The 14,408-nt window shown below is 41.8% G+C and overlaps 1 protein-coding gene across 1 annotated transcript in view; it reads left to right on the forward strand.

Moving 5' to 3' along the window:
* The window catches only part of MTHFD1L (methylenetetrahydrofolate dehydrogenase (NADP+ dependent) 1 like), a 177,148-nt gene that overhangs the window by 114,398 nt on the left and 48,342 nt on the right, over positions 1–14,408 (forward strand). Inside the window, exons 25-26 of the mRNA XM_040238682.1 lie at positions 9,947–10,054; positions 12,159–12,311. Coding sequence (XP_040094616.1) covers positions 9,947–10,054; positions 12,159–12,311 — 261 coding nt within the window. The remainder of the gene's footprint in view (positions 1–9,946; positions 10,055–12,158; positions 12,312–14,408) is intronic.

Below are 14,408 nucleotides of genomic sequence, written 5' to 3' on the forward strand. Positions count from 1 at the left end.
AAATGAAATGTCCCAGAGTAAAGTGCTGGGACAAGGGAGGCTGGGGATCTAAGTTAGCTCTTTCTTCTGTCTGTTTCACTTCAGAGGGCATTTCCTGAATTGACTTTCAGGAATTGTCTTGTAACTCAGGTAACTTTGTCAAACTCCAGGGGTGGTGTCCTTTCCAAGTGGTTTAAACCCAGCAGTTAGAAGCTCCCAGGGCACCAGGAAAAAAGCCCTCCCCTAATTAAAGCCAGACATTTAGCCATCTTTCTCCATTAGAATTGGGAGCTGTTAGTGATTTAATAAAATCTCAGTCGCTTTTGTAAAGGATGCATGGCACGGAAAGTCTGTCTGAACATTGTTACATCAGGAGTGAGGGTTGAATACTGTCTCCACATCCCTTCGCCTCCTTCCTCCAACCTCACAAACACCGTGAGGTGCAGCCTTGACACCAAGAGAGGATGGTGTTTATTTTTGTTTAAAGGTCTTTCCTGTTCCTTGTGTGAAGCCATGCTCTTGATCACAGCGGGGCTGGAATCAGGGGAGATCAAAACAGACCAGGAAGACTGTCTAGGGCCATGCCAGCACCAGGGATTTCCGCCAGGTTGCACTGGCACTGCCTGTGTGTTTATGAGTGTTTTCTTCCCTGCTGGCATGCATTTGAGGGTAGAGGAATTAGTTGGTTATTGAGGGATTATGTATTTTCTATTTCTTAGGGATTTAGATCAGTTTGAGGGTAGGCATTTGACAGATAAACTTTTAGTTGGACACTGGGTATTTGCAGCCAGAACCTCAAATTTTAAGGAAATGAATAAAAATACATGCGTATAAGTACTTGTATATATGTGTATAGAATGTATGTGCGTATGGTAGTGGTGTTTTTTTTTTAAATATGGTTAAAAAAAATTTCCTAATGTGAAATTCCCTGTTTTTATCATTTTTAAATGTACTATTCTGTGTATTTAGAATATATAAAAATGTATACATTCATACTATATATAGAGTTTTAATTCATAGAATTTTAAAATTTAGAATGATTGTTATGTACATCCCTCTGTGCCTTTTGTATTTCACAGTAATTACTCAACAAGTTTTAAGGAGAAGGGATGGCCTTTCTTTTTATGCCCTCGTTTGTCCATGTACTCTTATCTCCTTGTCAAGGCCTTGGCCTCCCTTGGCTCTCTCCTCCCTGTCCTCAGACCTGCCCTTGGTGTGCCACTTTCCACCAGACCTTTTTTCAGCTCTCTTCTTTATATCCCTTGTGTACAACTGAATATTTGGCACATTTTACAGGAAGCTGCCCCTTGTATTTCCAGTCCCATGAGTATCTCCTTCAGAGTCCATATCTCTCGCTGTGCTCTCATGTTCTGCTTTCTTATTTATGGTGAAGCTCTGGTTCTCCAGCCTGAACTGCTTCTAGCCCCTCCCTCGTCAGCCTCTTCTCCCCTTACCTCTCCTTCATGATTCAGCTCCAAATTCCCACACCGCCTCCATGCCACACCCTTTTGCAAACACACCTCAGATCTCTATCAGAGCTAGATTCTTCCCCAGCACTGGCCTCTAGTTTCCCTGTCCATCTCCCTTGGCCTCACTCACCTCCTTGGCCTACCGGCTGCCACACCCATCTTTGTTTGACATGTCCCTTCAGATCTGAATCTGTTGTTAGATACAGGCCAACTTTTCTCGATGGGTCCTACTCCAGGCTTTGTGATTCTGCTAGGCAGCTCCCAGCTTAATCCCCTTCAGGCTAGAAATAGCACCTGATGAGAAAGAGTGGTCTACACCCGTTTCACTTGTGCATGTCACAAGGATTCCTATGATTTCACCCAAGTGCTTTCTTGTAACCCAAAAATGAAATGCCACTGTGGTGGCAGCTTCTAGATTTGCATTATATCATCCAGAATTATGGGCCAAGCAGTAAAGACAGGGGTGTAAAATGGATCATCAGTGTCCCACCTCCAGTTAGCCAGTCACTTTCTGCCGCACTCCATCCATCCCCTGGATTTTCTGACCTAAATTCAGATGGCCTGAGACCACTCAACAGAGGTGCGTGATCATTCGCTGAGTCGTGTCCAACTCTGTGGGCCCATGGGCTATAGCCGCCGGGCTCCTCTGTCTATGGGATTTCCCAGGCAAGAATACTGAAGTGGGTTGCCATTTCCTACTCCAAGGGATCTTCCCGACCCAGGTAGCGAACCCACATCTCTTGTGTCTCCTACATTGGCAAGCGCTTCTTTACCTGTGTACCACCTGGGAAGCCCAGTAGGTACAGAATCCATGTTCTCAGCCTGAAAAGCTAGCAACATTATTTAAATGTCATCACAAGTGTATTAAAGACAACTTCAAGATTTGAGGAGGAAACCACTCAAAACTGCACAGGCTTCCAATCACCTAGAATCTGAGAGATTAGGGATTTGTTTTAGCCACCGTTTTATTTCAGAAAATGATTTCTTTTTCTTTTCATGAAAGTAGGTTTACTCCCACCTTGAGTGAAACTTTTAATCTTAGACTAGAAGATTTTTATTTGGCATCACAGTTCCAGTAGACGAATTAGGGAAATGTAGCTCCTTCCCATGAGGATGGAGCTGAAGCTTCACCTCATGTCCATGCGTATGAGTCTCTCAACACACTGAGGCTGGTGAGTAACTTTGTGCAAGGAGGAACATCAAGTGTGTCATATAAACACATGAACATCATTGGGCCAAGCAAGTGCTCAGGCCACTACCAGCCCTTCCTCCTCCTATGGGTGAGATCATTAAAATCATATGTTCCTCTGTTTTCCTTTGGTGTTACTGTTATGTTCTACATAAGACTATATAAGCCCAGGAGACTACTCAATAACCTAGAAATAATGGAAATATGTATATGTATAACTGAATCACTTCGCTGTACACCTGAAACCCGCATAGCAGTGTAAATAAGCATATGGGCCTTCCCAGATGGTGCTAGCGGTGCTTTACCTAGAGGTTCTTTGCCATGCAGGAGACGTGGGTTCGATCCCTGGATTGGGAAGATCCCCTGGAGAAGGAAATGGCAACCCACTCAAGTATTCTTGCCAGGAGAATCCCATGGACGAGGGAGGTTGGTGAGCTATGGTCCATGGAGTCACAGAGTTGGACATTAAAAATTAAAAAGCAAAACAAAACCAAAATAATGAAATAAGCACTTTAGTTTTAAATTTTTTAATTGTTCAAATAAAAGTAAATCAAGGACTAAGAAAAGAGAACCATAGTGAGGAAAAAATCCTCAACTAGTGGTAAAAATATAAAATTTTCCACTAGATGAGACAAAATTCAAATCCGTATTCAGTTAGCATATTTTAAAACAAGACGCTATATTAATATCACTTGAGTTTGTGCTGTTAGACACTATGTTGACTCCTTTGCATATTTAGTTTTATGAAATATCGTCCTCAAGATGTCCATCTACAGTAAATTGGACAGTCAGAATTCCTGTGACCCGAAATAAATCAAAACTGAAGGCAAAACAGACAAAGAGTATACAAAGTCACTCTTGTGATGTGAATGTGAATTCCTTATCATCATGATTTCATATGGACAAATGTGGGCTTTCTGGCGATGAGCCTTTCTTCATTTCTCAGACCCCAGCTATCTCTACCTTGCATCCTGGTTTTCATAGGAGAGTGAGTTTCCTCTGGGATTCTTCTGGACTGACCTGTTGCTCAGGACCAACAAGCCAGCAAGGCTAGCCACTTGGGGAGCTGGCTCATGGCAGTCAGCACATACACCTTGGGTAGCTCAGATGTGCTGGTTTCCAGCCAAGGACATGCTTTGTGTTGAAGATAAAAAGCTCTGTTCTCAGTCACAACGCAGAGCTGCTCCCGTGACACTAGGGGGAGTGTTGTAATGAAGCTCCTGGTGTAAGGTGGGTTCATGTTGTTTACTTTTATTGAAGTACAGGAAAGGCCATGTAGCAAGCTACACTTTATTTTCCCCAAGTCTAGCAGATTCATGTTTTTTTTTTTTTTAATTGAAGTATAGTTGATTTACACTGTTAGGTTAATTTCTGGTATACAGTGGAGTGATTCAAATATAAACACATGTGTGTGTGTGTGTGTGTGTATATATATATATATATAGTCTTTTCAGAATTTTTCCTATTATAGGTTATTATATGATGCTGAGGGTTTCCCAGGTGGTACAATGGTAAAGGGTCCTCCTGCCTATGCAGAAGATGCAGGTTCGATCCCTGGGTCGGGAAGACCCCCTGGAGAAGGGCATGGCAACCCACTCCAGTATTCTCGCCTGGAGAATCCCATGGACAGAGGAGCCTGGTGGGCTGCAGTCCACGGGGTTGTAAAGAGTCGACAGGACTGAGCGACTTAGCATGATTAAGTACATGCGTGTGAAGGAACTATCTGAAACCAGAGAAAGGATTACCTGAGAGGATTAGAGCAAACAATGATTAGGATTGAGAATCATTTTTCTGGGGTCACAGAGTCCGGTATGACTGAACAACTGAATACACACACACTTACGATGTTGAATATAATTCCTTGTGCTATACAGTAGAACCTTGTTATTTATCCATTTTATAAATAGTAGGGTGTGTGCGTGTGTGTGTTTATCCCAAACTCTTAATTTATTCCCTCCCTCCTTAAATTTGTCTTCTTTGTCTCTGCCTCTTTCTGTTTTGTACATGAGTTCATTTGCATCAGTTTTTTAGATTCCACATCTGTGATGTATGGTTTTTGTCTTTCTGTCTGAATTACTGCACTTAGTACAATAGTCTCTAGGTCCATCCGTATTGCTGCAAATGGCATTACTTCAGTCATTCTGTGGCTGAGTGAGATTCCACTGTGGGTCTGTGACATCTTTATCCATTCATCTTTGGATGGGCCTTTAGGTGATTTCCCTGTCCTACCTGTTGTCAGTAGTACGACAGTGATCACTGGGGTGCACTTAACTTTTCAAATTAGTATTTTTGCAGGATATACAACCAGGAGTGGGTTTCCTGGCTCAGATGGTAGTTCCCTTGTTTGTTGTTTAAGGAATCTCTGTTCTGTTCTCCACAGCAGCCAGCAGCTTCATTTTTAACTTTTTGTCCATTTTCTTCTCACCAAAACTAAAAAAAAAGAAAAGAAAATTAAAATTTAAGCCACTGCTTTTCTGGAGTTCATACCACTAAAAAGCAGGTTTTAAACAAGGTAGTGATTCCAGAGGTCTTTTCAAGAAAGATACTGTCATCTATCTTTGAGTAGCTCAGCTTCTATGAGCCTGAATCACCCCACCAACACTATAAATGTGGTGAAGGGTGAAGCCTCCAGCCTTCCTTCCCGATGTCACTCAGCCAGGGTTCCAGGTGGGCAGACTCTAAACGAAAAACTGTAGACAACATAACCCCTAGTCAGGGTTTCTTTCTAGAGCTGTGCTGCCCAAGCCATAGCCACTGGTCACAGGAAGCTATTGAAATTTGAATTAACTGAAATTAAGAGCTCATTTCCTCATTTCAGCTCCTTAATAGTTACATGAGGCAGGTGGCTTCCGGCCTGGAAAGCGTGGTTGTAGACCATTGCCATCCTTATAGAAATTTCCATCAGAATACTCTGTTCTAGAGTATTTCAGCTATTTTTATATATTTTAGAGGTTTGGGAGGAAATTAATGTAGAATATGTTCAGAGTTTTATTCTTGGTGAAAATAGAGATTTAACATAGTCTTAGTTTCAAAATGATCCAAGATGGTGGTATAGACGACAGACTTTGTGAAGTAGCTTATGAATATATTGAGAAATTGTGCATAATAGAATGGTCACTCTTTCCAGAAAAAGCCTTGTGTTTGCCACCATTCCCACCTTGAGGTGTGCCTTTCAGCTTGTGTGAAATTATCTTTTCTTTTATTGCTTATTAAAATCTTTCACATCCTTTAAGCACCACTGAAGTTCCTGCCAGCCTTATGCTGATCTCCATGCCTTCCCCTGCAGTCTATGATCTTCTGACTTTCCTAGTAACATATATGCAGAGCCTTTATCACTCGCTCCAATCTGTCATATTTTACTGTGTCATCGTCCCCACCCCAACAGGCATTCTTTGTACACAAAAGCCCTGAAGTTCTTTGTGCACCATGCTATCTTGAAACTACTTGGCATAGCTGGCTGTTCATTTGGCAGATGTTTGTGGAGTGGCTGCTGGTTGCAGGTCTCTATCTTAGACATCAGGGATATGAAGAGGGAAGAGGTGATGAACAGATAAATTTGTAGGTATTTAGGGAGTTGGAGGAATGCCAGGGATGATGAATACATATCCATGTATTATTTATTTTACCATTTTATTTATTTTATAAAAGCTATCACTGAAAACAGCAGTACAAGTGAATATCAAGTTCAGATCAAGATCATTGGACTAAACTTGACTTTCTTTTATCTTTAAAGATTACACTCCCCCCACCCCCAAGTCAAGCAGAGAAACAGCAGGAAGTTCCTTGCCTGCTGAAACAACATAAATAGATTATATGCAATGGAGCTGCCTTATTGGTGCAGTTTTTAGTTTGTTAAACGCAAAAGTTGTGTTAACAGAGACACGGGTTTCATCTCTGTGTTGGGAAGATCCCCTGGCAGAGGAAATGGCAACGCACTCCAGTATTCTTGCCTGGAGAATCACATGGACAAGGAGCCTGGCAGGCTACCGTCCATGGCATCACAGAGTGAGACATGACTGAGCTACTAAACATACACACACACACACACACACACACACATAATCTTTTATAACTGTTGCACCACCTAGAATCCTTGCTTCATCAACAGGAAGTTCAGAAAATATTTACTCATTTATTCAACTGTGTATTGAGACCCTACCCCAGGGGCTCAATCCCACCTCTAGGTGAACTGGAGGTGGTCCTTGACCTCAAAGAGTTTATAGACTATTCTCAATTCTTCAGCTAATAAATGTGAAATCTTTTAAAAATTACCCTTGAGTTTTCTCTAACCCAATCTCAACTTGACACTCTTGCAGTCATTCTTTTGCAACAAGCCTGGAGCCATCCTAGGCTTACCCTGAACTCAGACCGAGGAAGGCAGCTCTGGTTATTATAGCTTTTCCCATTTCCCTTAATCATTTCTGTCCTTTCCTTGCCTTCTGCCTTCCTCGCAAGTAATTATCATTTCTTTCTAAATTTGTCCCATCTAGAGCTGAATATTTCTTTTCTCATTTCTCTTATGACATGGTTTACAAAAGGCCCTTTGCCATCCAGTAGATTGGGTGAGCTTGATCCTGGCACTGTTACCATTTGAGGTCCATAGGTGTACCCTAAAAGAGTTTGAATGTTGCTAGTGGCTATTTGCTGCCAGGCCCTGCTGAATTTCTGGTCCTGTATAACACCTCAGTCAGTGTGTTACATGGCCATCACATGGCAAAGAAGAGAGCACCCACGTGTGATTGAGGAAGGTGAGTGTAGGTTTCCTGGAGATGTTGGTCTTTGAGATAGATCTTAGAGTGAGCCCTCAGGGAATTTTAGCAGAAGGTTAGGCTTACTAGGAAGGTTAGACTTACTGAAGAGGGTATATTAAGAGTGAAGAGGCCAGTAATGAAGCTTTCGTGGTAGGCGAGACCATTAACATCCCAACCAAGAACTCTGGAAGGATCCTCTTCCCCACAGCCTCCCCTACCCTTGATAGTCACAGACTTTCAGTTTCATTCATTTCATGGGTATGAATTGGTTTTTCATCATTTTAATTTGCTTTTCCTTGAATACTAATGAGATTGGGGGTTTTTCATATTGCTATTGGTTATTCTGTCAACCAACATTATGTATGTCTGTCTTTTCCTGAATTTGCGGAAGTTTTATGCATTCTAGCAACCAGTCTTTTAAGTATTTGCATGTATCTCCTCCTACACCGTTCTTTATGCTTTGTTCTTATTCCTGATGTCTTTCTTAATATAAGAAATTTAAATTTTTGATGTCAAATCTATAAGTCATTTACTTTAAGGTATATCCTGTCATTACCTTATTGAAGAAATCCTTCCCTCCTTTAGGATCATAAAGTTCCCCAGTTTTTTCCCTTAGTATGTAAAGTGTTCATTTAGAAGGCTTTGCCTTTGTTCGATATTGGACTCACCTGGGGGCCTGGTGTGAGGTAAGGATTTCATTGTATTTCTCTCCAGCCAGACGTCAGTTGCAGGGTCAGCCCTTACCCTGTTTTGTTCCATGTCTACTGTATGCTGTCCCACACCTGCGGAGGTGTCCTCCTGTGTTCTTTCTTATCTCAGCTTGATTAACCATCTTGTCCTGTGCCAATACCACATGGAATCCATTAGCATAGTTTTCTAGTGTGATCGATGCCTGGTATGGCAGCTCCTGTACCTTCGTTCTTTCGGTTTTATTTATTTATGAAGTTATCTTACCTATTTATGCCATTACTCTTCATTAGCAATTTTAAAATGGTTGGCCAAGGAATGCAAGTGCTTTTGGGATTTTTATTGGAATTGGATTGAGCTGATAGATTGTTTGAGAGACCCAGCTCTATTCAGTGTTGCATCTCCTCATCCATGAAGGAAGTTTCTCTCCTTTGATTCATTTCCTCTTTTATGTCCTTCACTGAAAGATCATAATGACCTGCACCTTAATTTCTTTATTCATAGAAACATTCAATATTTCAGCTCCAGACCACAGAGTACCTCTACAGTAATAAAAACTGTGGTTATGAAAAGCACATTTTAAAGCAGTTTGGGATTCTGTCCTATGAGAAAGTAGAACAAGCTTTTATTTTCTCCTGTTAGGTAACTCTCCCTCCTGTGTATATCAGCAGTGATTCATGCGGATGTACCATTTGCCGCTGTACTGCAAAGCCCTGGAGGTGGCCCATAAGAGGCTTCTGCCCCTTGGCTGGTGTCCATTCAGTCAGCTCTTGGTCCAGCAGCACTTTACCAAACAGTAATCCACCAACTGCATTCATTACGTCTATGCATTTCCTACCCACAGTAACATTAGGAACAGTTTCGTCAGATGCTTTGCTTGAATTAAGAATCACGTCATCTATGGAACATTCCTTTCCTAATGGTTTATCCTTGTTTCTTTTTTAAGTCTATTTTTGGCCGTGCTGGGTCTTCATTGCCTCACAGACTTTTCTCTGGTTGCAGTGCATGGGCTTCTTATTGCCGGGCCTTCTCTTGTGTAGCACAGGCTCTAGGACACATGGGCTTGGTGGTTGCGGCTCACGGGATCTAGAGCACAGGCTCAATAGTGGTGGTGCACAGGCTTAGCTGCTCCAAGGCGTGTGGAATTGTTCAGCCAGGAATTGAACCTGTGTCTCCTGTACTGACAGGCAGATTCTTTACCACTGAGCCCCCAGGGAAGCCCTCTTGTTTCTTAAGAACACTTTTAGTATTTTACCAGCAACCTATATCCAACATTATGGAAAATCTTTCCATTTCCTCCCCACACACTGATTTGCTCATACCTAGTCTTCTCAGAATTCCCCCCTTCTCCTGATGTCTCATCATTTGCTAAAGTGACACTAGGTTCAACCTCTAGTTTTCCAATAAAATGTTTAATCACTCCAGCATTTATATTAAAATCTCAACCCATTCTTACTCATAAAAAACTTATTTATTCCTTAGTATTATGACATTTAACTACCATATAACCCAAGTTGAGACCTACTTAAACATCAGCACTGTTTAGTCAGGAGACTCATTCTGACATAAAAACCATCAAAAAACAGAGTAAAGGTACATTTTTTATAAAGATGTAACGGATAAAAGTGATTTAAGTAGATAAGTAGCTGCTGGACTGGCTGAACACCTAAGGCTTGTTATTTGTGAGCCAATCCCTGATTTCAGTACATTAAGGATGAAAGAAGAGAAAGAGATTGCTTCAAATACTACAGTTGATGAGAAGGGAATCTGGTAGTGAATTTTAAGCAATTACAGAAAATCTCACTAGGCTTTCTGTTAATTTTTTATCCAGATGAAACTTAACATTTTTGTTGCCATTTGTGTTTCTCCAGCTTCCAATTGTGGAAAAGATAAGAACCATTGCCCAGTCTGTCTATGGAGCCAAAGATATTGAACTCTCTCCTGAAGCACAGTCCAAAATAGATCGTTACACGGAACAGGTAAAAGTTGTACTCTTAGGGAAAAAAATCCAGCTTACGCTTTTGAAATTATTTACCCTGAATTGAGAGCTGGCATATGTTCCACCAGCTGAATTTGGCTTACTCTACTGTGTGGTCTACAAAAATTAAGTTAATATCCTCGGATAGGATATTGACTGTAATTATGTTGAGAGGATATACCCTCTGACATACACATCATTGACTTTTGTGGTTATAAATGTGTCTAATACATGTTGTATCCACATTTATCTGTAGTGTGTGATCTTTAGCCCCTACTTATCAGCCAGAAATACTAAATCTGTTCTTGGGTGTGCAGCTGTGGAGTCAGTTAAATGATCTGTAGTGCTTCCTCTTACTGTCTTAAAAATGTTAGCACAGTGCCAGTTTAGTCAAATAAGACTGCCGTGCATAAAGATGGGGGGTGCTTGGTGTCCATTTTTATACAAGTGCTTCCTTGGCTTGGTGCTGAGATTGTCCACCATGGGTGAAGGCTCTCTTCCCTTCTGCTGTGCAGGTGACCAAGATGCAGCAGGGGGAGTCTAGCCCCATAATGGTCATGTCAGACAGGCTTTGCAGAGTGTGTTCAGCCACCCTGACCAAAGGGGCCGTGCGCCTCAAACGTCCCCTCCTGTTTACTATGATCAGTAGAACTCAGAGCACTTCAAGAGTTTGCTGGCAAAAGAGCTTCATGAGGAGTATCATTGATCTATTTTTTCATCCCCCCAGCTCCTAAATTCTATTTTTAATGCATATCTAATATTTTGTCCTATGCTACCAACTCTAACCAGAATATTCTCTCAGATTTGGTAAGATAGTTAGCAATTCATTTCTTCTTAGCATTTTCCAAGAGCTTGGAATGCTCTTGACTTTTTTTTTTTTTTTAATAAATGATTCCTAAAATTTGCTGTACACACTGACATTGTTCTGCAGTGAAATTTTCAGTAAAATAAGTTCATTGTAATGAGGGTTGTTTTTTTTTTCCCCATGAGTTTTTAATAATGCTATTTAAGGACTATTGTTAATTCTAATATTAGATCCTTCCTGACTTTTTTCTCAGGCTTAAAAACTTAGAAAGTAATAGGGTGATAGTACATAGCATGCTGGGTTTTTTTAAAAATATATTCTTAACTGGCAGACTTAAATTGACAAACCCTTATCAGTTCACAAAAATTGTTTCAATGTTTGATTGATCTCTGAAACCCCAAATTCTAGGCACTGTTTCTGCAGAGCAATCTTGATTAACCCCAGCAGATTTCTGATCAACATCTATTAAGAGAATAGAGAACAGCCCCACCCCACCCCTCAGTTGATACTTTGGTAAAATTTTCCAAATAGTCCTAGATTGAATCATAAGAAATTCTGTGTGAGTTACCTCTGGAGATTTCATTCCTTTTATCTGTCTGTCCACCCAGAGAATGTTCCTTAAAAGTTATGCATCAAGTGTGTGGTTGCAATTAATCAGCCAAGTCTCTGAGGAGACACTGTGTACCCTTAATCGGGGCCAGGCTGCAAGGACACTGTCCTTTTTGTGAGACCCTACATGTGACTTCCTGCCCTTTCACCTTTGAAAACTCTGGGTCAGGCATCGCCTTTGGTCCTTAAAAATAAGAGGCTTAAATAGTGACCTCATCTCAGTTCATATAATGTAATCGCAGATCAAATAGCCGTGATTCATAAAGCAACACAAAGCGGCCCTTTGCTTGCTGACAGCCGCCAAGAATGAGTGAACAGTGGGACTAAAAGCCTCATTACGGAGCCTTTCTCCAGATTACCTTTCTGAGTCCCGGATATTAATATTCTTAGAAAGTGGTTTCTACAGCTGCTGCTGCCTTGCCAGCAAGGAGCCACCCTCCCTTCAAACACACACATAATGGTGTCTTTCTGTAACAAGAATTATCCAAAATAAGTAATAGACACCCTCAGCCTGCCAGGTGATGAGCAGGTGTAGCTGAGTTTCGTTTCCATCTTCTTGCTCAGTGAACGAGCAATAACAAGCACTACTGTGTGTGTGGATCTGAGCCGTGGGGGTTCTGGGGGGGTGCAGGTCAAACAAGTACAAAGAATATTTTTGCTCAAGGAACACTTTTTCTTGCCTTTCTTACAGGGATTTGGAAATTTACCCATCTGCATGGCAAAGACCCACCTCTCCCTGTCTCACCAACCTGAGAAGAAAGGCGTACCCAAGGGTTTCATTCTGCCCATTAGTGACGTCCGGGCCAGCATAGGCGCTGGATTCATTTACCCATTGGTTGGAACGGTGAGTGTGTAACATCCTCCCAGAACCTTCCCCAGTCTGTGTTGTTGTAACTCCTAAAATCCTCAGGCTGTGTGAATGCCTTACGGACCAGATATTGGAAAGTAATTAATAGGATTTGCTATTTTCCTAAGTACTGTCTTCCACAATGAAAGAACGCAGCTGCCACTGTGGTTTGGATTTTTATTTTCTTTAGATCATGTGTTCAGGACTCCTTGAGTCATAAAATTGATTCTCCCCTTATAGAACACAGAAGAGAATAACTTGGGAGAATCCAGTCTGCTGTTGAGATGGGGGCAGGGGGTGGCTTAGTATAGGACTGCTGGTTCTTCATGTCATTGTGCTCAGAATAATAAGACTTCACTGCAGTGGGATAAATGGAGGCCACCACCAAGTTCAAGAGACAGGACCAGCCTCCTGCCCCAGGAATGGGAGATCAGTCTCTCACCCTCCACCTCTTCGTCAGGGCTGCCTTAGAAAATGAATGAATCACATGAGTTCTTGGTTTTGACCTTATTCTGAGGAGACATTGTTGCTATGGGATGGTTATTGTTATTTCAAAGCTTCTCTTTGGACAGAAGGGAGATAGTGCAGAAGTGAAAGCTTATCAAAGTACTTAAAACCCACGATGATGGCCTTAATACATAAAATGCCTCATTAGAGCTACTCAGTGGTGTGGTGGCTTCCCTTGGTAACCATCAGTGACTGAAGTTTGTTTTCTTATCATGGGATGCTCTTGGATTAGATTGAGCAGAAAAATTCTCAATTGTCTCTGTTGTCGTCATTGTTGTTGTTACAAGCTGATCCAAGTCCAAGCAGGAAACATAACAATTTTTTAAAATAAGCCAGGTGGCTCTGTTGTTTAAGCAATGGATGGGTAAAATATGCGTAACGAGGACAGAGTTGCTTGCTTTCATATTTGTGTGTTTCATCTGATATTGGGCAAAGTGTTTTCAATAAGTGTTTCTTGAATTCTTAATGCCTGTGAGGCACAGAGATACTACACAGAGTAAATGTGAGACGCATAGGGTTGAACAGCACAGAGGTGTGTAGAAAGTGTGATGATGATAATGTTGTTAAGTTGCTCAGTCATGTCTGACTCTTTGTGACCCCATGGACTGCAGCACGCCAGGCTTCCCTGTCCTTCACTGTCTCCTAGAGTTTGCTCAAACTCATGTCCATTGAGTCCGTGATACCATCCAACCATTTCATCCTCTGCCGCCCCCTTCTCCTCCTGCCTTCAGTCTTTCCCAGCATTAGGGTCTTTTCCAGTGAATCGGCCCTTCACATCTGGTGGCTTAAGTATTGGAGCTTCAGACTTGGTGTTAGCATCGTAATGCCCTCAGGGCATAGGAGAGACAACAGCTGTTTCTTACTGGTTGTAGGCAGGGTGTGTGAAGAAGAAAAAGAGAATCAACCTCCAACAGCTGTGGAAACAGTGAATTTTGAGTCAAAGACAGAGATACATGGTAGCCTTCGTGGGTTAATCCAGTATGCCTAGAGTTGGACAGGGGTTGAGAAGTTGAGAAATGGGATTAGAGTAACAAGAGTTTGAACCGAACTGTTAAGGATCTGAACTGCCATCTGAAAGACCTTGGATTTTATCTCATGCACACTGGAGAGCTGCAGTAAGGTGGGTTTTGCACCTGGTCTTTATTCTTTTTCTTTCTTTCTTTGTTATATTTATGTATTTATTTAATTGGCTATGCTGCTTGGTTTTCAGGATCTTAGTTCCCCAACCAGGAATTGAATCCTGGGGACCCCAGCCATGAACGCTCCAATTCCTAGCCACTGGACTGCCAGGAAATTCCTCTGGTTTTTATTCTTATAAGAAGGAAAAGGAAAATGTCCAATTTGTATTTTAGAAAAATAGCTCTGGTAACAGTGGGAGAGTGTTGAGAGGAAAGAGAAGCAGACCGAGGGAGATGTGGGCCGAGTAACGAGGTGCTCAAGGTTAGCTCAGCAGCCACAGAAGAGGAGCAGTGAATTCTAGACGTATTGTGAAGGTGGCCACCTGCATGTGGGCTTGGGAGTCAGGTCACTTCCAGCCTGACCAGAGATGGTGATGCTGTTGGGTGTGGAAGGAACAGTCAAGAAGTC

Source organism: Oryx dammah, unplaced genomic scaffold (genome assembly GCF_014754425.2).
Source record: "Oryx dammah isolate SB20612 unplaced genomic scaffold, SCBI_Odam_1.1 HiC_scaffold_4, whole genome shotgun sequence".
NCBI lineage: Eukaryota > Metazoa > Chordata > Mammalia > Artiodactyla > Bovidae > Oryx > Oryx dammah.